The following is a 21,298-nucleotide window of genomic DNA, read 5'->3' as shown; positions in this document are numbered from 1 at the left end:
CTGAAAGTTGTTGCAGTGTATTGTGGTGAGGATGGCAGCTGGGTGTTTTCTCCTTTTGTTTTCTAAAAGAAGTCATGCATTATTCTGTGGTGGTCAGCCACCTGCTGAAGTTGAGTAACTCTTCTTGATCTTACAAACAGATAAATGCACAAGTTACTTTTATTTTTTATTTACCTTTTTTTTTTTTTTTTTTTCCTTGCACATGTCTGTATATTTGCAGTCAGTACTGTAGGGAGTGTATTAGCTTCGGCTGGGGCTTTCTGAGCAGCAGATGTGAATGTAGAGTCCTTGTACCTCTTGCTGCTGACTGAGAAAGACAAGGATGCTGTAGTAAAATGGTGTGGCTTATAAACCATGTGTGACTTAGGTATAGCAACTGCTTTTGAATTTCTATGCCAATATATATATATATACTGTTTAATTTTTTTTTCCCCTAAATTAAATAACTGTCCATATTTCACTGTTCTGAGATGTGTAGTTAGCAAGGGAAACTCCTACCTCTAGATGTAAAGTGCAACAAGCATTTTTCCTGCAATCTTTCGCTTACTGTAACTTTGGGGAGGAGCTTGTTTAAGTTGGCAGTGATGAGATAGGAGCCTGATCCAAAAGATGAGGGGAAAAAGAGCTAACCTTAAAGCCAAGAGGGACCAGTAGCAGGGAGAAGTGAAAAGCTTATTTCTCATGTCAGTAAGCATGTGTAGCAAGCATCCGGTGTCTTTTAGTCTCCTTGAGCCCACAGAAGCATGCATTGTGAGCATGCTGCTATTATTTCATAGCTATTAATGAGGAGGATTAACATTCAGATTTTTCTGTCCCTTTTGTTATGTATTTCAAAACCTCAGTCATCAAGAAACAGTAGTTTTAGAGATCCAGACAGTCCATGGCTTATGTGTAGAATGAGGTGGCAAGAAAAGTTTCTTGCTTTGGTCTGGGCAGATGTCGAGTGTAGCATAGCCTGTTTTATCTTCTCTTGCTCTTCAGTTTCCCAAGGCAGGGCTGGGGCTGTGATCCTACTGTGCCAGCACCTTGTACTGGCCCTAGAGACAGGAGACGTGTGTTCTCTCTTGAAGCCCTGGGAGATGTGGGGAAGAATGTGTAAGCCCTTGCACCTGTAATAGCAGAAAACCTAACAGAGCTGGGATTGCTCTCCACTTTCTTGTCCAACTAGGAGTTCAGTGCGTGCAAGATGGCAGGGAGAGGAACCTGTGTGCTGGAATGATGGATGATGTCTCCAAAGCCCCAGATGCATGTTAGGCTTGTGTCCCTCTCTCTTTTTTTTTTGTCCTCATTTTAATAAAGGTAAGGAACTCACAGGTTTGTTGATGTTTAACTTGCTAATGTTTAGAGGAGGTTGCTACAGAAATATGAATTAGTATTAGTTACTAATCAAATCATGCTCTTCTCTAATGTAAGTAAACTGACAGAGTATCAACAAATGTGAAGGTAGGTGAAAAAAAAACGATAGTGCAGTGTGAGCTCCCCAGGTTCATGCTTCCCATTTCTTTCTTCTGCTTCCACTGTGTCAGATGTTTAGAAGTGTCAGTGTGACCAAGGACCAGGTACAGAGCTTATCTGAGACACAAGCCTGATGATTTGGAACATGAGGAGGTGTATCTGTTCATAACCTCTGTCACAAGTGAAACAGATTATAAAATGACGAATACTGATTACCTGCCAATCGGCATATGCTCCATTCAGTATTGCACAAACCACACCAATTGGTTTTAATACAAATATTCCCTTGGAAAGATCACCTTGATTTATTTTTTTTTTCAGATGCATAAAGTAGAAATGGTCCAAGGTTCTCTGTTTGTTCTTTAAAGACTAAGTGCTATATTTCTAGCTCTTGGCAGACATTGTCTACAAGTACTTCATGTTCCATTGGGCTTATGCCAGATTTAATGTACTGTGTGTCCTGAAAGCATCAAAACCAGACTTACTTTAATTTTAGATTTTACAGCTACTATTATTGATTTTTCTTAGAGCTGTTCCATCCAATCTGCTGTCGTTTTAATTTCTTTTCCCTGCAGGAATTTGCAGAAGGATCTTGAAAGTCTTTATTTCTGTGGCTAGGGACTGTTTATATGAGTGAGAGCTGTAGATCAGACGTCTCTGCAGTAGCCAAACTCTCAATTTATAGAAGCTAAATCCCTGAATTATTTGTAAACTCCAGTCTTTAGTACTGACTAGTATGCTGTGACTAAGGGTAGTGTTATAGACAGAGTCCATCAACTGTCTTTCAAGAAACTTGAATTTTATAAAAGCCTAAGGTGGAAGAGTGCTGTCAGAATCAGCTAACCATAGCAAAAATTGTAAACTTTCATTTTGTAGTGCTCGTATGCTGTATGTAAGAAGTGTGCCTGTAAGAACTTGAACTCTAAAGAGGCAAGAAAGGAAAGAGATGGGGGACAGACGCAGAGCACAAATTGGAGCTATTTCCTTCCTCTCTTTATGTACCTGAGGGTAGATAAACTGAGGGAAGGAATAGGGTATAGTGTAAAACAGCCAACCAAATGGGCTAGAGCAGATTGGGCTACAGTCGTCAGGCCTACTGATCCCTGCCTGACAGCTGTGTCTGCTGGCCTTGTATTTTGGCTGTTCATCTTTTATTTTCAATACCTCAGGGCCAAGTAGCTATGCATAAACATGGCTTCTGGCCAGGTGGCTCATAGCCCTCAGAGTAGAGCAGGATTCCCTTCCATTGTGCTGGTGTGGAAGAGCATGGCACTTGGTAGAGCCTCTTTTTTTCCACCTCTGTCACTTTTACTCCTCCTGAGCCTACTTTCATTAGATTACTGTCTGCTTTAGTTTCTGCTTTGCATCTTTACCTTCTGCTAGTGCTGTTAAAATTGCTCAGCTTTTCAAAGATGTGCATCTAAGTGGGGAATAGAGCTATCTTCTTGATACAGAGGGACTTAAAATTCCAATGAGTTTTACATTCCCTATTATTATTCATTACTGTAATTGAAGTATGTGGGAATTCCTAGTTAGTCTTCATTGCAGGCTTAACTGCAGTAGTCAGTAGTTTTTGTTAGGCCTAACTCTTGCACTGAAGGAGCGAGCGTGCTTTTAAGTCTAACTTCAGTTGTCCAGTCCTCAGCTAGAGTTTATAGTTCAGACTTTACTCCATTTTAAGGATAGTGATTAGTCTTTGGGACAATCACTTGAGCTTTGACAATCTTCAGACACTATCCCACAGTCTTCAGAGACTGTTCTTCTCCTCTTCTGTCTTTTCACTGCGACTTAGCACACACATGGTGGAGTCTCTGTTGTGACCTGTTCAGTTTCTGCAGTTTGCCTCTGCCAAGCAATATTAGAAGATGCTTTTGTAGCATGCAGACAAATGACCAGTTTGGAAGGAATATTGGTAGAAGAGTTTTTGCAACTGGACCTGAAGATGTGTTAATGTTAGTATATCCTGCTTGCAATTTCTGTTTTAGCAGTTGGTTATGGAAGTAACTTGCAATAAATGTTAGCAGACAAACTGTGCTGCATTTTTGTCTCCCAAAAATGTTCTGGTAATTTCTATCTTGACAGTGTTTCTCATTAGAGGAGTTAGTGCTACATCATGCTGCAGAACTGAGTAGCCTAACGGTGCTTGCCTGCCTTTTGTCTCTCAAATTGTCTCAAGTCCTAGGCCCCCAAGCATAGCAAAAACAGTAATAGAAAAGTTGTACAGGAAATGACTAAACCTGATGAAGACAAAAGAAAAAGTTGTTGCAAGTCTGCTTTTGTAAATGAAGCAGAACTTGGAATTTTTAGTTTATTGCTGCTACTGTACTTTTTTCAAGCTTAATTTTCAAACATCCTTCACATAAGCTTAGTATTAACTCAATATGCATGCTAATAAGATTATTGCTGTACTAAGCTGTCTTTTGGTGATGAATGTAGCTTTTGTTACTTAAAGGAACAAAATAAGTTGAATAGCAGGGTGAGTACAAAGAAAACAAAAATTAGCTCCAAAGTTAAGAATAGGAGTGGTTATGCTCCCTTATTTTTCAAGATTAAACACAGCTTTTAAGTGCTGCTGAGGAAAAAACCCTGTTTTCTGTCATCTCACTATTAATTAGTACATGTATTTTAAAAAATGTAATTTCACTCTTTCTCTGGAAATGAACACAGAAATCACTACATGTAACATAGTCCCAGCCCTCTGTTCCTGTCTTCTGTTCAGGTGCATGCATGAAACTTGGAAAATCAAATTGAGGAATATATTGGCACGTGATTCTGTAGACATCATGGTTGTACAAAAACCTTGTGTCATCTAAATGCAGGGCAGCAGGCAAGGCCGCTGCTTTTGCCAGCGGTGGTATTTTTATGCCACATTAAATTTATTTAACCACAGAACATGCTCCTGCTATATGTTAGTGGTAACAACTAAGTGCAGGCATTCCTGCAGGTTTTGAAAACAGGTGATAAATAATAATTCTGTGATGTAGGGCTTCCATCTTTGCATGCAAAGCTCGTGCCTCTGCACTAGTGGCCAAGTTTGTCAATTAATAGAATAATTTATTTTGGAAGGGAACTCTGGAGATCATGTGGTCCAGCTCACCCTACTCAAAGTAGTCTGAAGTTAAAGCCAGCTCTTTCATCCCTTTATTTTTGTTGCATGGTCTGGAGTAGCATATGGCCATGGTGTATGCTGACAATACTTGCCTAATGTTTACCTGCAACTGTCAGTCTTCTGTAAATGTAAAACTTGGACTTATCCTCTATAATTCCAGAACATCTTTTTAAGTTTGGGTGAATCTGGAGCATTCTGAAACCAACTGACTTACCCTAATAATTTTAAACAATTATTTGAGTTGCTCTGCATTAGCGATACTCATTGGATGCAGGCGTATATGCTGTGCTCAAATGTGTAAGTTGAGTTTTTCTCAAGATGCATTTATTCCAGTAGATACCAAGCCAATGTTGCTAAACTTCTATGGAACCATTCTTTACAGTGGCTGTGAGCAGCAGGTGGACTTCCCACCTCTGCATCTTTCAGCTGACAGTTCTCAATTGGTGATGCTAGCCATTCGGTGCTAATGTGAATGGATGGGGCTTAACCATATGGTCTCGCTTTCTCTCGCAGTGTTGAAAAGTGTTGTCCTGTCTGCACTAGCAGCTAACTGATCTGAACCCATTGTTGACAGCCACCATCATCAACAGGTCATTTTCCCTTCGAGTGTGGCTTTTGATTATGTATCGTAAATCCAAGTGGAAGTGCGGTTACAATCTTGCGGTTCTTGGACATGGTGAGTTTGTATCTACGCAGTTGCTCTGAGAGCTCAAACTTTTCTACTTGAACCTTTTCTGTAGGAAAAATTTGAAGAGAGAATTCAGTAACTATGTCTAGAATTCCCTCAAAATACAATAGAACTTCTGTTTACTTCTTTAACATGTTGATTGAGATTAGTTGCAAGGAGTACAAGTGTAGAACAATACAAGCTATTAGTATTCTCTTGCTGGTATTGTCTGTAATTGTTTGTTCTCTAAACGTTTCCTTTTTTTTTTAAAGTAGGTAGAGAGAGAATGCTTAAAATTGTTCATTGGACAGCATGTCTCTACAGCAACTACCCCCAGCTTTTATAAAACTGCAGATCATTATGTTAGAGACATGCTCACTAAGCTGTACCGAAGTGTACTTTCTCATGCTCTAATGTTGGATTTCTACAGAAGGCTGTTTCCAGAGGCTCTGAGCTGGTATAATATTTACTGCTGGCTGAGAGTGATGCTTTCTCCCTCTCATTTCCCTATCCTGTGCACACACATAACACCCCCTCCCCAGACCCGAGCTGGGCAGCCCTGACCCTTCTGCCCTCCTTTGCCCCAGGCCTGCTGACCAGAGTTTGTCTGTGATCTGACTTTTCTTGCTAACCCAAGCAAAACAAGTATAGTAATGGGTGTTTTCTAAGAGGTTCAGGGAGCTGTCTTAAGTTTTGTTGTTACACTGACTATATAAGCTTCTAATGTGATAGGCTTAAAATTCTTGCATTGCTTTCCGTAGCTTTGTCTGTGAATATATCTGTAGCTTTTTCTTTTTCCTTAGCCCTCTGGTTTGAGGAAACAGGTGCTGCCTTGTCTCACTATTGCTTCCACCAAAGTGGTCATGTGGCCTTGTGAGAACATCAACTTGCCCTTACTTGGATCAGTTTTCATACCAAATTAATGCTAGTGAAATTGAGAGTATAGCCTCAAGTACAATGGGTGTGATTAATAGTAAGAAGGGTTTTAACATTTAAATTTGAAAGTCTTCACAGTTTTGTTTTGCATCTCAAGGGACTGGAGCAAATAGGCATGAGATGCTATAATCATAATAATGTTATTCATGATCAAAAGTATCAGTACTTAAATGGCTGCTATTTTTCTTTAAAGTGACAAAGTCCTAAAACTAGTTAGAGCAGTCAGTATTGGTGATTAACAGCCTGAAACATTTTAAGTGTAGAAAACTCCATTATTTCTTTCACATGAATTTGCTGACTTGAATTCATGCTGCACATTTCTTTTGATTTCTCATCAGCTGTATATTCCACTGTGCCTCTGGGTTTTCTGTGAAGTTTCTATGATTAATGAATTCTTATTTCACAATTACTTAACTCTGCCAGTGCACTTCAAGGTGAAGCCAAACAGCACAATATGGTCTGGAGTTTTAATAGTAGTGTAGCTTTTAGACCTTTCTTTTATCAACTCTAGAGTCCCATCTGTTTAGAAGAAGTTTCTGTCTTATAAAATGTATCAGGGAGGACCTACCATGTTTAAGTACTTGTGTGTAAGCCAAAATTCTTGCAACAAGCCTTAATAAGGGTGTCATTCCATAAGAACTGTAGAACACAGTTGAAGCTGGTGGCTTGAAAATCGTAGTTGCTTGAAAGCTGGTGGCTTGAAAAAAGGTACTTGGCATTTGAGTGCTTCATCTCTTCAGACAAACAGTACACAGCTTAAATACTGTAACTGACATGAAGCATTGTTTCTGGTGCTGTAATTATTTTGAAGGTCTGGGGCTTATCCAAAATTGGTGTGGTGAAATAAATTACATGTACAGCCCAGGTCTGCTCTAGTAGAGTCTTGCTTAGGTAGGCTGATAGTGATCTTGCTTATGCTGGTTAATTCAGTTGCCTTCAATGCAGTTGAATCCTTACTTGCACCTGCATAATTGCACTCAGGTATCAGGTTTGGTGAGGTGATTGGGCAAATGAGCAAAAACAGAATTTGGACTTCAGTGTCTTTTCCCTTGCTATGCATGTTTTTCTTTTCTTCCTTTTTTTTTTTTTTTTTTCCACAGTATGCCTAGAAACAACAAAGTCCTGCTGCTCAATACAACTGATCATCTGTTAAGCAGATGAGCTACAAACTTCAGTTTTATTTTAGCAAAACCTTGTGAAGGCTTAATATAATAATAAAAAGAGAAAGAGAACTCAGTGTGTTGTTACATTACTGTGCCAGGAAATAATCCTTCCTCCTTGACCAGTTCCTTAACTGTTCCAGCCATGGTATGATGTAGTTTTATTTTTTTTAATAGTGGCTTTATTTAGATTATGCTTCTAACTAATGTTTTTGGCATGCTTTACAAAGACGCTTAAGGAAGTGGATCTTGTTGCAGTATTCCAGTCTGGGCTAAACTTACAGGCCACGAGGTTTTCTTTTTTAATTATTTACTCAGAGATTCTTCATTTGTGCCACAGTAAAAATAATCTTTGGAGCATGTTGAGTTTTCAAGCAATTATCTGAGAAGCTGAAGTTTTGAAAAAGGATGCAGTCTTCTGTGCGCTGGAGCTGTTTTAGATTATTCTGTGCATTTCTGGTTGGAAAGAGGTTCCACGTTGCTTTTGATTAACAACAAAGCTTTTCTTATGATCTTTGATTTCAGTTGGCTGCCACTTCACTGGGAGTTTCTATTGTAATATTTCAGTGCCCCTTTGTGTTAGGTCTTCTGCTATCTTTGCTTTACTTTTGTATTCTAGACCTTTATTTTTGCAAGTGTAGACAAGTCTTGCTGCTTTAGTGTATACAACTATAGTGAAATTGTTTTCGGGGGCCGGGGGGGGAGGATTGCATCCTTTATTTTTATCCAATTTTGAAGTTTCAGGTAGACTTCTATTTCAAAAGCTAAGGAATAAGCACAATGCTATAACTTTGGGAAGCACAGATGTTTAAATCTGTTGATAAAAAATTTGTAAGTAACATGTGAGGATATTGGGACAGAAATCACATTTAATGTGATTCTATTAATCTTTTCATTTTGTTGAGAGAGGGAGGGTGAGCTGAATTGACAGGTCTACGTATAAAAAGAAGCCCAGTACTTCATAACATCACACCCCTTACTGTCAGGTTCTCTCCTGTTCTTAAAAGAAGGATCTAGGAGAAGTAAAACACAGTTACTCCCACGGCTGGACTTTCACAAATCGTGATCCAGCGAATACAAGCATGCTTAGTTTTAATACCAGAAGCAGGAAAAAGCAGATCTCTGTTGCAAAACTAGGAATGTACAGTTATTCCCAGACATGGTGCTTTGCTCCACAGGTGCCGAGCTCCAACTTGCAGTTCTCGTGTGAGTTTAAGGACTGAAGCCTTGTGTCAACAGCTGCACTCCTGCACTTTGGCTATGACATCTCCATCCTTCTCTTGAGTAATTTTTTTAAAAAAATCTTATTTCTAATATGAGATAGGTACTATAGATTTCTTAGATTTAAAATATGGTGAAAGTTATATATCTGTATATCTCATTTTACTGATACGTCTTTCCTACCGTGTTATTAAGCTATACTTTCAGTTTAGGTCACAGATTGTTTTAAACTTGACCTTTTTTTAGAAGATAGGCTTTTTATATTTGTCTGTTTTTATTGTTTGTGTGTCTTTTTGTGTGTTTTTTAATTTTTCTGCAATTGAAATGAAGTGTCTCACCTCTAGTAAGTAAAAAAGCCTCAGTCAGCCTGGAAGTGATTACTAAAAGAAAAATGCTTCACTTCAGAAACTAATAAAATTATGTGAGCTGATACGCTCCTCATTATGTTGGTTTGGTAATGTTCTATAGTGTCAATAGCATTTCAGAGTTGTTTGGTACTGTCTACCTTACATCTTTTTGTCCTAGCAGTTGTGTTTACAGACAAGAAATAAGTATGATAAGAGAGGCTAGAGGAGGGCAAGCTTGTGACAGTGCTGTGTTTATTTGTATAGTTCAGAGTTTATTTTGAGGACATGTTTTTCACACACTTCCATCTGTGAAATGCTGAAAGTACAGAATGACTTCAGAGTTTTAAAGAGCTTAAGTACAAGAGGGGCTGTGAAGCCAGCAAAAGCCTTTTCTTTCTCTTATGTTTAGATAATACGTATTATTTCTATAGCTGGTGTTGAAGTTGCTGAAGTGAGACTGAGCATGCTTGAAGACTTGTTTTTGAAATTCTAAATAAAATGTCTGCCACGAAGTTGCATCAAGGCAAAACATTCTGCTTAAGGCAGCAACTTGCCTATTAGTTGTCTCAGCTGATGAGCCTGATGAACTTGTAGCTTTTGTCCCACTTGCCTGACATTTTGTGAACTCATTGTGGCTGTTTAGTATCAAATTGGCTACACTGACTTTGCCATTTTGATATTTAGTTTATTTAGTATGTCTGTTGCATAGTTAATTACTTGAATGGGCTTCCTTAATTTTTTGTTTGTTTTTACTTTGAATTTGCACTGCTACAGGAGCTTGAATGTGGTCAGACATCTCTGCTGAGTCTGGGTAGTAACTCCTTAACATGTGGCAACTTGGTTACCTCGGCTTGTAGCCTCTGCAGCCCTTCTTCTTCACAAACAGATGATATGAGACATCATTAAGCAGGAGAGTAACTAATCACAAGCAGCAAATAGGATGCGAGCAGGGCTTCTACAAACCTTTATATGCATGTGGGTGAGGCACCACTGTGCTCAGTATAAGCAGCTGCTAGTAATTTGAAGAAATGGTCGTAAACAATGTCAGTCCTGAGAGGGCTTGTCTACCCTTAAAAACTTGCAGTGATTACTTCTGAAGAGCCAGAGTTCTTGAAATGAATCAGTCTGTTCTGAATGACTGACTAAAAAAGGGCGAGTGAAACAGCTCCTCCATACTAGATTATTACTGTTAACTTTGCTGTATTAGAAAAACAGGACTTAAGGTTTCTGTGGTTCACAGAGGTGCATTTGAAGATATCCAGTCATCTGTTGGTAGCCTGTATGGGTATCTGTGGTGCACACTGTGGGTTAAAGTGGAGGCTTCTTTCAACCTCTTTGTCAAGATTCAGACTCTGTAGTACATTAACCAGTCAGTTTGGTTAATAAATAAGTGCATGCTGTAAATCATGTGAAATTGATTTCAAAACTGTGTAAAGTATTCCTGTGTTCTGAATCATCTGGTACTATTTAAAAAATTACTCAGTTGTGGTGCTGTCAAAACTGTGACTTTTGTAGGTATATGCTCTTCTTGGTATGTTTGCCCAACAGTGTTTCTTATTTCCTGAATGGAAATATTTTTCTATGAGAGAAAATGAGTAATTCTTTACTACTTAAAGCCTGCCTCTCAGTGCATACAGGTGCAAATTGCAAAGCCAAGGTAATTGCTAGAAGTGAGTTTTCAGGTGTAAGATACTTCTGCATTTATCTTTGCATGTCAGAGAAATGCCTGAAATGGAAAAGAGATGTAGATTTTCTTTCATGCGTGTGCTAATTCAAATCTAGCCCAAGCTGTAGCTGCTCAACTGCACTTGGTTTTCAGGCTTCTTCAGGTAACTTTGAAATGTGAGCACCAGAGTCCTAGCTAGGATACAGTTTTATGTGTTTTTTCAGAAGAAATTTTTGAGCTGTTTTGCTGGAGAACATTATGTGGAAAAGACGTAAACTTGCACTACATGGTGAGAAATACACTGAACTTGTTTCTCCAATTTTCAGTTTTAGGACTCATAAATTCCTGGGCCGAATCTTGAAGGTTTGCATTCAGGCAGATTTCTGCTGTGTTTGATGCATCAAGGAAGAACTTTCTTTTTTTTTTTTTTTTCTTTTTTTTTTTTTTAATAATCAGGAACACTTTCCTCAATGGTGGAATTACAACAGAGTCAAATTGCTGTCTTGCTAATGTAATTTCATTAGAGTTAGTTTTATGACTTGACATCATTGGAAAAACAAGGGCATTCTATGAAACTACCAGCTGAACGTGTTAATGCTGTCTCGCAATAGGTGCACGTTCTCTGCCACCAGTGACCATCGTTATCCACATACTCTGCCAATTTAAAATTACTTTTCTCTTCATATGTGAGATTTTGGTCTGATTTTTCTTTCCTCAGTGACATAGTCTGAGAGGACAAAAAGCTATACAGATTCTGGAGAGCACTGTTATTTTAAAAACAAAACAAAACAAAAATGCCACTGCCTTGGTACAAAAACAGCCGTTGTTTTTCAAAAATCTGTCTTGTATGACCCACGTGCTTGAAAATACTTTTTCTATCAGAGTTCTGGCTGTAACTGAAGACTGTGAACTTTTAAAAGTTGCCGTATTCAGCTAGATACCTTCACTTATTTGAAAGTAACATTTTTATTTATACATAGCAAATTGAAAACTTGAAACTAGTGACACCTTGAAAACTTGCAGCTGTAAGTCAAATGTTAAACATAACAATTTTTTTAGCTCTTAGTGAAAACTGGGCCATCTGGTCAGACGAAAGTTCTGTCAGTCTCTATAGAAGTAGGACAGCTTCATCTCCATGGTTGGGGTATTCTGTCTGTGAGAATGTATTTGGCGCAATGATGCCAAATGTGGGATGTGACAAGAGCCAAGAGTACCTACCAGGTCTCTTCTTATACCTGTAAAGAAGCTGGATTCCTGACTCAACCAAGGAATAAAATTGAGGCATGGCATCCCTAACACTGGCTACTTTTTGAGGACGACCTTTCTGTTGTTACATGTTAGTGCCCACATGTAGGTAGAGAAAAAGTGCAGCTGCCTGTTTATTCTTCTAAGCAGCAAACCTCTTATCCAAATTGGATTAGAAGGGTAGGAAGTATTGTTCCTCTCTGGATATGCTAAATTATGCATTGCCCATGGGATTATAAAGGAAAGAAAGATATCATTGAATAGCATGGGATTTTTTTTTTCCTGAATGGTAACAAACTAGGAACACGTAAGTGATGAGGAGGTGGAAGAGATATTTGAACTTTGTCCTGTTTGAACTGCTGGCTGTTGAAGGCAGTCAGCTTGGAAACTTAGGTGTGCAAAAGGTTAGTTTGTGTTTATGTATAACTTTACTCATGAAGAGACAGCTTTTAATATATTTTGAGATAGTTCAATATACCTCTATTAGAAACCTATTGCATGTGCAAAGTCATCAATTATTGTTCTCTTGAGTTTTTGTCTAAAGTAACCTTTGTTCTGTACCTGAGTTCATTCAACACTGTTTAAAATAGTCATAAAAATACATGCTTGAATGTCAGAAATGTAGGAAACTGAGGTACCAAAACCAGCCATTATGTGTAGGGCTGTAATGTATCCAACCAGGCTACTGTAAAAACCTGACACTTGGCTTGCAGAGAGTACACAAAACTTCTGACAGCTATCCAGAGGTATGTAGGTCATATGCTTTTATATGTAAATGCTGGAGGTGATATGTTTAGAAAGGGCCAGGTTTTGCACCTTATATGAAGACTGTCCAAAGTTTGGAGTTAGGAGGAAGAAGAATACAGTAAGATTGTACATTTGTTAGCAGTGACTTAACAAGTATTTGTGTATGAACTACAGACTTGGGATGTTCACATGCAGAGGTGAGGAGAGCACTGTGGAGGTTATCCAGCAATTTTTTTACTAGAATTGCTGATGAACTACAGCTGAAAATGTGAGTATCAAGAGTGTAATAACAGTGTGGTCAGGAATTTAGGATAAAGCAGAGGGAAACTCTATTGGATATATTTTACTTTTGAGCTTCATGACCTCTCCGAGTGAAAAGGTACTTGCCTTATTTTAATATATCCATTTGTGTGGTGTGGGAGTTGAATAGAAACTGTACTGAATAGCTTTTTAAACATTGTCCTTCTTAAGATTGTTTCTCCTCTAGAATGTGAGTGTGGGGAGCCAGTGAGTTATAGCTGAGTTTCTCTAACTGAATACTTTTTCTGTCCTTTTTGCTAGTCTATGTGAAATGTTTTTCAATGCTAAAAGTAAGGTAAAAATGTGTTAATACTTCTAGCGACCGTCTGTCTTAACTTTCTCTGAAGAAGTCCCTGGTCAGATGATCTAGCTTTGTGGGAATGAAAACTTGCAGGTAATGCAGGTTCAGCTAGTTCTGCTAGAAGGTACCTTAAAAGTTTTGCAAGCAGGAAAAATACATCTTGGAAATGAATTCAAATTGGGCTTCCCTTCATTTAGAGGAAACAATAATATCTGAAGCTCAGTGAATCTGAATTTAAATAATACAGAACTACAACTAAAAAGTTATTTGAGCAAATGTTTGTGTATTGCCTAGGTTAATTGGACTTGTAGATATAGTATTTGGCTTGCAGAGCTTTCAAGATCCAGAAATGTTCCTAGAGAACTTAAAAAAAAGTGTTTCCAGGTGCCTGGGTAACTCGTTTACTGTTTTGGAAAGAAGCCTGGTGCAGCTACATCTGCATGTTTCTGACTTAGCAGATGGCTTACACCAGTTTGACCTTTTGGGAAATGAATGTGTTTTCTTCAGAATGATGCCCTGACCTATCATCCATTCAGTCTTGGATTTTTAGGAATCCAGCATGTCTGATGCTTCAGGCCATTCTTGAGAAGCCAGGTGAAGGACCATCTTAAGAGCAGCTTGGTTCCCAAATGTCCTATCTGGGCAACAGTTTCTGTGAATAGTTTTATAGTGTCAGTGCTGAGTTGCTTATTGGGACACATTTCTCCTGCAAAGCTGTTGTAAAACACAGGATATGTGGGTCTCACCCTTTCAAGTGTTTCATCTGCCCAATTAATCTTTGGTGCGGCTACAGCAAGCTTTCTGCAGTAATTTTTGCCAGTTGTTTTATTTGAAGTAAATGTTGAATCTAACAGTCATAGGAAGGCTGTGAACAAACAAGAAGCTCCAGACTGGTCTGAAAGACTGCTTGTCATCTGCAGTTCTTCAGCATTCGGTATACCTTTCCTATTTCCGGAGGGAATGCACATCTCGAGAGGCCATTTTGTACTTACAGCTCCCAGTCTCTGGCAGTAATAGCTCAATATCTGGGAAACCAACTTCTGCTTTGAGCAGAAGGCTACAGTAATGACCTCCTGAATTATCCTGTGATTCTGTGAAATCCCTTAGGAGGAAAGGACTTAACTTAGCCTCTTGGAAACGCAGAAGCAGCACTCAGATTCTGGTGAATGACTAAAGTGAAGTATGAAGGGAGAAAACCTCCAACAGAGGTGCCTTGTTTGAAGGAAACCTAAATTTAAAGGCCCTTTGGACTCAGATTGTTAATGTCATTGGAGACCTTTGGAATTAACTTTGGGATTTATGCTTCAGATCATATTGCACCATCTAGAATCAACTTAGAATTAGACCTAGGGGTAACTCTTGACCGGCTCTCTGGAGAGTCAGTAGCCCTGCTGTCTGTAGGTATTTCTTTATTCCTGCCTGGGATTCTTTCAGCTCATAGAAATATGTTCTCAGTCCAAGGATTGAAAATCTTGCATGCACTTTTGACAGAGTCTCTCCCAGTTGAAAGTACTGAATTGGTACAATGCTAAAAGCCATATGTTGCCTACTAAAGCGGAGATCAACCTTGTGACAGAGGGCCACTTGATTTTTCAGTCTGCAGAGTGGGATATGCCGAGTTGTAGCTGAGGAGCAGGCACACAAAGATCTAAGGGTGAAATAGGACTTGGTAAGAGGAGCTCATTAGGTTTTTCTGATGGCACAGGATGACTCGTGTCATGGGAAGTGCCCCTCTGCAGTGTGATGATTTGTTGCCTCTCTGTAACTAGGCTACTGCAGCTTCAGCAGTGAGTTGCTCCACAGTTGCCTAAGGATCACCATGGTTGTTGGATGACAGACATTTTCAAGTTGGCAAATCTCTTTGAAGGAGAATTTGTTGTGCATTAAGAACTTGAGATTCTACTTAGATCTTTTACTCAGCTCTCCTGCAAATCTAATTAGCCTCTCCCACCCTTTCCAGAAGTGGTCAGTGTGGAAAAGTTCATAAAGTACTGTCTACCCTTCATGTTGCAACAATTTGAGATGCAGCAAAATGTTCTTCTCTGAAAGCTGGAGCCATAACAATGGACCTTTGTTTGCTTGGCCCTTACAAGGATTTTCTTGCTGCTTGCAAAAAGGCACCATGCAGTAGCACAGGGGATTAGGTCATTTCCTTCCCTCCTCCTCTTCCTGCAGATTATTTGATTAAAATTTCTATTGTATACTCTATTTAGTGTGTTCTTGGCTTCTGGCTGCTTCCCCCCTCGCCCCCAATCTTCTTAAAACACTGTAGTATGATTTTTTTTAACTATATAACATGAGAACTCCTTGCACAGAGATTACATGTGACATAACACAGTGAAAGATTAATGGGGCTGACAAGTCAGTAATCTTCCCTTCTTTATTCTTCTGCTGTGTACTTGGGGTTAGATTTCTCAGAACCCCCTGACAGTGTTCACACTTCCCAGTGCATTAAATATTTGGGGGGTTTGTGTATCATTGGCTTTGATTGGAGTTCAACCACTGACTTTGTGGAAAACAGAGTTATAAGTGGTGTATAAGTGCATGTTCAGCCTCCAGTATTGGTGTACAAGTATACTTCCCCTTAGGACCATTACAGATAATATTCTTCCATGGTTTTTACTCTCTTTTCTCACTGTTTCTTTCAGTCTCCTTTTCTCTGTATTCTGTGTGTGGCAATTTCAAGCATTTATCCTGTGTGGGTTTTTTTATTCCACTCCCTGCCCATTTTGTTAAATAAAATTATCAGAGACATGTTTAAAATGTCAGTCTTGAAATCTATCAGTAATACACTGATGAGGGGAAGTCTGGTTTGAGGAGTTTGCCGTTCAGGCTTCTTGGGTGTCTGCATGCCAGGGGACATAGTGTTACCCTTTGCCCATATCTGCAAGGCTGTCTTTTTTAACTGGTAGAGCTAGAAATACATTTCTCTTCAAAGCTCATTTTGAATGTCATGTGAAATCACGTAATTATATCAAACTGTACAGCATCTGCTCATGAGTCAGATAGAAGAACATGACGATACAGCCCTTTATTCCTCTAACAACTTCAAGGAAAGAACCTCCCCTGCAGTTAAGCGTCACTTCATGAAATTAGCAGTGATATCTTGGGCTACAGATTTTATTGTTTTACTCTGGCATGGTCGGCAGCATCTCTGCTCCAGGAAAAATCAGATAGCTTGCCTAGCAACAGCACGCTTGAGGCGTTTGCTTCCATTCCTCAAGGCAGTGCATGCTTCTTGTGTGGATGTGAAATCATTGAGCCCTCCTTTTAATAAAAGTGAGAGACAATTTTGACACAGGAAGAGAGAGGAGTAGAACCTGGTAGTTGGTGAAAGTGGGCACGGAAACAAAGTGGTTCAAACTCTGTAGGGTAGATGTTCAGAGGCAGACACAGAGTAGTGTGCCTAGGGGCAAAATGAATGCCCCAAAAAAACTGCTTCAAGGTTGGGCACAATTAGCTATGAAAAGAGCACTATGGTGTATTTGCCTGAGAGCAGAAGTCTGCCCTCCAGAATCCCCTGAGTCACTAATATGAAGGCAGGTGGGATGTAGAGATAAGGATTGTTATCTGCAGGAGGCTGGCTTGGGCACTAGAAGGTGTATTCATCTGTAGTTGCTCGCTCTGTAACTTCTATGTGCCTGCAGCATAAAGTCATCCACAAGATTATTAACCTGGTCTCTGAGAAGTGGCATCTGTAAAATGGGAAAATAAAGGAGCTCTAGAAGCAAGTTAGTCTTCTTAAGTTCTGATTTTCAGAATGAACAGCTTTGAAACAGTACAACTTAAGTGTTACAGCTTTTCTGAGGAAACTAATGCAACCTCAAAGTACTCATGCCAATATAATTCATCACTACAGTTAAATACCTGAATACAGAACACCTTTTGTACTCTTCTTACCATATCTGTGTGTTAAGTGATACTAATACAGTCCTGATAGTGAGTGCTTTTGGTTGGTTTTGGTTTTAAACAAAAGAAAAATAACTTAGCCCTGCTTAAAAAAAAATTATTAAAGCTGCCCACCTTGTATAGGCCAGGACAGGGATGTTCTAATAAGGTGATGGGGGAGGTGGGATGAGGTGACACTTCCACCACAGCAAATGTGTAAATTTAAGGATTTTCAAGTTTCCAGTGGAAAAGCTAGGTTCATGTGCCAGTAGAGTCAGGGTGTTGATATTTTGGCATGGAGAAGGGCTCAACTCTAACCTCAAGATGTGGCTTGATGAGCCTCTGGCTTTACTGATGAGGTTGGTTCAAAAGGTTCTTATCCCCTCACTTGCCATTGGTATAGCAAGTTTACAGAATAAACCCACAAACAGATTAGCAAAATAATTTGGGTTAAAATATTTGGGGTTTGTGTGTTGTGTTTTATATTTTTCCCTAAGCCCTGTTCCATTTCAGTAATCTGATAGCTGTGATAATGACTGTGCCATTTCAGATCAGTATTCAGTAGCATGTCATTTTTGTTAGCCAGAAGAGTGGGAACAAGGAAGGACATGCACATCAGTATTTCTCCAAGTACTTCTCAGTGTTCAGCAGTTGTGGCCCAGTCACACCTGTGTAGCAAAGTAGTATCTTTGTGCTTAGTAAACTCTGATAGGAGGCCGGCAGGGGGAAATGTCTGAGCCTATGTATGTTTTATTATCCAAAGTACCTTATGGCAAGAGGTTCTGCCATTGAGTTTTTCAGGTAGGTGACAAGATCCTGTAACAGGACAGCATTACAGTATTACCTAAGGGTAAGCTGGCTGTGGAGTACAGGTCAAGGAGAGAGAAAAGGGGCGTGCATTCAGCAGTGAAGCTGTCTTCTGTGGAGCTGCAAATTACGCTGTGTCATGGCATTTTGAACAAAAATGTCATTTGACAGTGCTCTGCTTTAGAGTGCTTGCTGCATAATGCAACTTCTCTTCCCCTCACACCTTTGGTTCTGCTGGTGCAACTGCACAGCTGTACCATGAGCTGAACACAGATCCAGCTGAAAAACGTTTGAGCAAGTAAACCAGCTTCTGAAAATGTGGATAGATGAGGGAAGCCAGTCCACAAAGTTGTGCTTGTGATATTGAGGTGGCAAGCCAAGGAAGGAGCAGCAGAGATAGGAGCAATAGTCACCTGTAGAACTTGGAAATGTCGGATGCCAGCCACAGGGTAACCATGCGTTTCATCTTGTCCCACTACAACTGTGATGTAAAACTTGATGTAAAGGTTTAACTACTGCATCGTGCAAGGCTTGTAGCAGCCTCAGAGCATTTGCATGATCAATTTGAAGAGGTGGTAACTTGGAAGTCACCGTTTTATGGCTCAGACATTTAAATGATCCCACCCACTGGCTTGAAGCAGTGATTTCAGTGTTAGTGGAATAAGAAATGAGCTCAGAACCTGGTCTGACACGTGCAGATTTGCCTTTCTGAACGTGCCTCCTACAGGAATGAGCTGTTACAGCATCGCTGGCCATGGGAGTCCAGTGCACACAGGTGTTGTCTGCAGGTCTGTCGTGTGTCCAATTCTATAGCCCCAGTGAAAACAGGGATAGCAATGCCTGAAGAGTTTCTGCTGGTTTAATTCTCATTGTATTAAGAAGTCATTTTTTGTGCGGGAGGTTAGGGAAGTAAGCTGGGCTATTAAGTGATGATTAAAAAGGAAAAAAAAAAAGGTATAGCATGCAGGGGTACAGTTATGTAAGAGAAGCAGAGAAGGAAATAGATGGGTGTTTCTCAGAGAACCTCATCCACAGAGCTGCCAGGGAATTGGGCTGCAGGATCATTCTCAACACACCCTCCGCTTCCTTTTTCCCTTTTTGGGGCCAGAGAGGGATGAATTTATGGGGCGGCAAGCGGGATGCAGGCTCTGGCTCCAGCCAATGGTGTGAGGCGCGGTGGTGTTTACCTCCCTTACGCAAGGCAGAGCCAGCCCCTCTTCAGTCAGAAGGCGCTACCCACGGCTTAAGTAAAAGCACACTGAGCAGAGGCACTCAGTCTGGCAGTTGCTGGGGGTTTAAAGGAGTTGGTGGATTTCAGCTGGTTTTAAGCAAGATCAAAGTGTTGCGCCTTTTTTTTTTTCCCTCTGCTGTGCAGAAATACTCAAAGGACAAAAGATACTGGTAAGTGCTCTGCATGCCATTGCTGTTCCCTTCTAGTGTTGTATTGTTTTCAGTCTCTCTTCTAAAAACCTCCTCAGTTGCAGTGTTTTTCAGTGAGAAGTTGAAAGGTAGTTCAGTGATGCAGTTGAAAGGAAATCCAAGATCAGGCAGTGTGTCTGTGGGCTGCCCTTCCACACAAAATAGGAAGACACATTCAAAGTGCGTAGTATAATAATTGCTGCTTGTTTTCAAGAAGCATCAGTTGCTTCTCATTTTCACAGTGCAGAGCAAAGATGCCTTGAAACTGTCCACACTACCTAACAAAATTATACCAAGAAGAATTTCTTATGGAGCTGCTAGAGATTTGTTGTTGAAACAAACAAAAAAAGGTTTTTAAATGTAATTGCAACTCTTATTTTTGCAAGATGGTATAGTGTGCTATGTGAAAAGGCTTTAGTGTAATACAAACACCTATTTAGCTGATATTTTGCACATAAACTGCCTCCTCAGGAAGTCAGAGGCTCATAAAAAAGCAAAATGGCAACGTTCAGATCTGTAGAACAAGAAGTCGTTGTGGTTTTCTGCAAGCATGGGGCTGTCAACTGTGTATTCTAGTTCAGGTGCATCACACAGTAGATTTCTCTCAGCTCAGTCATTAAAGCATAAAAAGCTCTATCGATCTGTATAACAGCCCTTTTAAAAATAAAATGCTTCTGTTTTGGTATAAACTCTTAGTTTGTACATGGGAGTTGTGCTTCTGTCACCAACTTGCAATGAAAGTTGGACTGCTTATTTTTAAGGTAGTGCTCTGCAATTTGTCTGAAGGCAGTAAAGAGGATAATTTCAAAGGCTTCTGATTACAAAGTTGTCTGTGTCAGAACCATACTTTTGCCATGTAGTACCCTTATTGTAATTTTTTTTTGTTTTCATGCTTATACTTTTGCAAGGGACTCTCTGAAGATACAAATAAGCAGTGTTAACACCTAACATTGTTCGATCAGAATGCCTCTGCCATATTGTTTTATGGCTTCATACATTACAGGTCATATAAATAATCTTCATTTGATGATCTGAGTATAAAATCAGAACTGTCCCTTTTTAACAAAACATAGTTTCTTGTAACAGCCAAAAGCTCATGTAGAAAGCTGCAGAATTAATCTTCTGAAGTAGCTCGTGTGAATAACTTCCGCAGGTCCCTCAGCTGATGGAGCAAGTTCCGCCCGTAGCGTTTGTCCCCCATGCTGCAGGGGCACTCAGCAGAGGAGCTTGGCCTCGTGTTTCGTCACTGGTACATCCGAAAGCTGGCGTGGAGGACATGGGTGGTAAGGGGCTGCAGACCGCGTGTACATACAGCAGTTTAACTAGTGAAGAATTTTTTTCTCAGCTAATTAAGGTTATAGATAATATTGCGGTGACAGCTTTAAAATAGACACCTTGTGCTAAAAGACAAATGTTTTCAGCTTCCCACACGCGGCCTGAATTACATCATTTGTAACCTGTAGGAGGCTATCGTGGTTTCCTCAGGGGAAGATCAGCTGTTACTTTTTGTAACTGAAAAAATGCTGGATTTTTTTTTTTCAGGAGAATATTTTCAGAATTTATTTTAGTCAATCTGTCAGCGTAGATTGTTAGCCATTACATAACTCTTCCAGGTTGAATATGCCCAGCCACATTCTCATCCAGTCAACGGCAGCTCAGAATAACAGGACAGAAGTTAGCAGAGGTCAGTTGAAATCGGGCCCCTGTGCTTAGATGGCTTTTTTCACCTTTGGAACAGGAATGCCATTTTTCAATAGTGTCATAAAGTACAGACTTCTGTATAGGTGCCTATAATAGAAGTCTTGTTCTATGAAACACTTGCCTTGTTAATTGAACAAGGATGCTTGTCCTCACTACTCTCTTCCCAGCTTCCCTGAAACTGCTGAGAACTGCTCAGGCTTGCTTCTGAGACTGAAACAAACTTGAAGCAGGACACTTGAAGCAGCAGACTAAAACAGCTGTTTCTTAGACCGGGAAAAGTTAACTGTAGTCTTGGTGCAAAGCAGTAGGTTTGTGCTTGTGTTTCAGGT

General features: G+C 39.8%; 1 protein-coding gene across 2 annotated transcripts in view; it reads left to right on the top strand.

Annotated features, from left to right (window-relative positions):
- The window catches only part of PELI1 (pellino E3 ubiquitin protein ligase 1), a 46,069-nt gene that overhangs the window by 8,525 nt on the left and 16,246 nt on the right, over positions 1-21,298 (top strand). The window contains exon 2 of one of the 2 annotated variants that reach the window (XM_080341139.1): positions 20,422-20,551. The exons of the other annotated variant lie outside the window; for it this stretch is intronic. Within the exon in view, the coding sequence (XP_080197265.1) occupies positions 20,434-20,551 (118 nt within the window). The 5' untranslated portion in view covers positions 20,422-20,433. The remainder of the gene's footprint in view (positions 1-20,421; positions 20,552-21,298) is intronic. 2 annotated transcript variants of the gene reach the window in all.

This window comes from Nesoenas mayeri (genome assembly GCF_963082525.1).
Source record: "Nesoenas mayeri genome assembly, chromosome: 3".
Classification (NCBI taxonomy): domain Eukaryota; kingdom Metazoa; phylum Chordata; class Aves; order Columbiformes; family Columbidae; genus Nesoenas; species Nesoenas mayeri.
The sequence above is the reverse complement of the archived record's forward strand: the minus strand, read 5'-3'. Positions and strand labels throughout refer to the sequence as shown.